Source organism: Gavialis gangeticus, unplaced genomic scaffold (assembly GCF_001723915.1).
Source record: "Gavialis gangeticus isolate Ggan-Ray unplaced genomic scaffold, GavGan_comp1, whole genome shotgun sequence".
Taxonomy (NCBI): domain Eukaryota; kingdom Metazoa; phylum Chordata; order Crocodylia; family Gavialidae; genus Gavialis; species Gavialis gangeticus.
This window is the reverse complement of record NW_017729017.1, coordinates 5884918-5886759: the sequence shown is the minus strand read 5'-3', so window position 1 is coordinate 5886759 and position 1842 is coordinate 5884918. Positions and strand designations below refer to the sequence as shown.

The 1842-nt window shown below is 40.6% G+C and overlaps 1 protein-coding gene across 9 annotated transcripts in view; it reads right to left on the bottom strand.

Annotated features, from left to right (window-relative positions):
• Positions 1-1842, bottom strand: part of DLGAP4 (DLG associated protein 4) — a 180885-nt gene that overhangs the window by 1032 nt on the left and 178011 nt on the right. For all 9 annotated transcript variants that reach the window (XM_019513057.1, XM_019513051.1, XM_019513056.1 and 6 more), the window contains one exon: positions 797-949. In XM_019513057.1, coding sequence (XP_019368602.1) covers positions 797-949 — 153 coding nt within the window. The remainder of the gene's footprint in view (positions 1-796; positions 950-1842) is intronic.

Below are 1842 nucleotides of genomic sequence, written 5' to 3'. Positions count from 1 at the left end.
TACCCAGGGGCTATGCAGCATCATCACTGAAAACTCTCTCTTTTTTTTTTTTTTTTTTGCAATTTTGCTGTCCGATCGCTATTCCTGTTCATCATTATTTCATAGCCCTGGAGACTGTTTTTAGTACTAGCTAAAAAGCCTTAACCTCAGATGTGGAACTGATTGACAGTGAAGTGTTGGATGCACTGCCAAAATGCTCAAAAAAGGATGGGCCCAGATTTCCTAGTGTTAGGATTGTAGTGCTCAATATAAGGTTTTGATTTACAGCAAGTTTGTGTTCACATACTTTCCAGCCCCATCTCAGAATTGATCTAGGAAGCAGGCACAGAAACACAGCGCATGTTTCACTTGAAAACAGTTCCAGTAGGTACTTATTACATCCTACTCAGTAGACAAAGGCCTATTTAATTCAACAGCCATTTAACAAAAAGGACTGTCTATCACTTCTCTCAATGCAAGTGCACACTAAATCACTGTTTCTTTATTTACCTTGAAATGGTTTATCCTGGGAGGTTTCAGAGTTCTTCAAAACTCTGGCAATGCACACCCCTGAACTATTACCCAAGGTCTGATATATGTCCCTGAAGATCATAAAAAGAGCAGCATCTTTATTACCCTTTAAGTCCAAGAATCTTACTGCTAAAAAGTGGCTCAATAATGTGTCTAGTATGCTGCAAGCAGAAGGCCACAAGAATTAAAAAAGATCTAGTCCATGAGACGAAGTTAAGAATCAACTGCCCACTCAGAATGCTGGAAGGAAAGTTTTAAAGGCTGCTCTGAAATGCCCCATGCTCACCTTCTTTTCTGGTGTCTCTGTCAGTTGCCAGCTGTTAGCTTTTAGATGGTAGAGCTCATCAAATTTCATGCTGATGTCTTCAATGGACAACTGCAAGAGGTCCCAAAACCCAGCTAGGTCCTGGGCAGTGGGTCTGGGATTGGCGTTAGGGTTCTGTAAAGGAGAGTGTACTGTTAAGAAAAAAGAAAAAACCAGCATACCTAAGCCAGAGTACAGTTGCCTGAATTAGTTTACACAGTTACCTTGGGCAATGGTGACCTCATATTACCATCTACTAGCCCTGATCTGTGTCAAAGCAGCTTCTGAGTACTCCCCAGCCAGGACCAAATTCAGCAGCCTCACCACACAGCAAATCACTTTATCCCTAAGGCTTATGTTCTAGCTAGCTCAGCCAGTCTGAGACATTGTGTCAGCATTAGCTGTAGAAGAGACCAAATCAAATATCCAAATACATGTTGACAGCAGGAAGAAATAGTTCTTTGGTCCCAAAGGCTGTTTAGTTTTGGGCTAATCCTGTAGCAGTATCATGCTACAGGTCCTGATTTTCAGCTCAGGAGCCAGAAAAAAAAAAGTGTGTGGTTTCTTAGTGAAGTAGCTGCCTGTTAGGGGAATACTACACATTAAAGACTGGACACAACATGATCAAAGCAAACAGAATGCAGCAGGAAAACCCACATGCCATCTGATGCATGCCAACTTAAACAAACCAACTGTTTAGGCTAAAACTTGATCAAAATTACGTTTTTTTAGCTTTTATTTCCCTGAAAAAAGGAACTTTGGAAGTTTCTGTAACTCAACGCTTACAGGAAAAGAGATTCTAAACAGCTGACAGAAGTGTTGCCAACAGTTTGCTTGGAAGTAAAGTTAGATTAAGATTCCTCAATATTTTTTGAGGACTGAACTGTACAACTGACCTTGGATTTCTACAAGATAACAGACCAGGTTTGAGTGTGCAGCTGGGACAAAACTAAGAGAGGTCAGTATTTCAGATGTGCCCCAAACACAGATCTCGTTTAAAAAAAAAAAAATCTAGTTTCCAGTTTCTC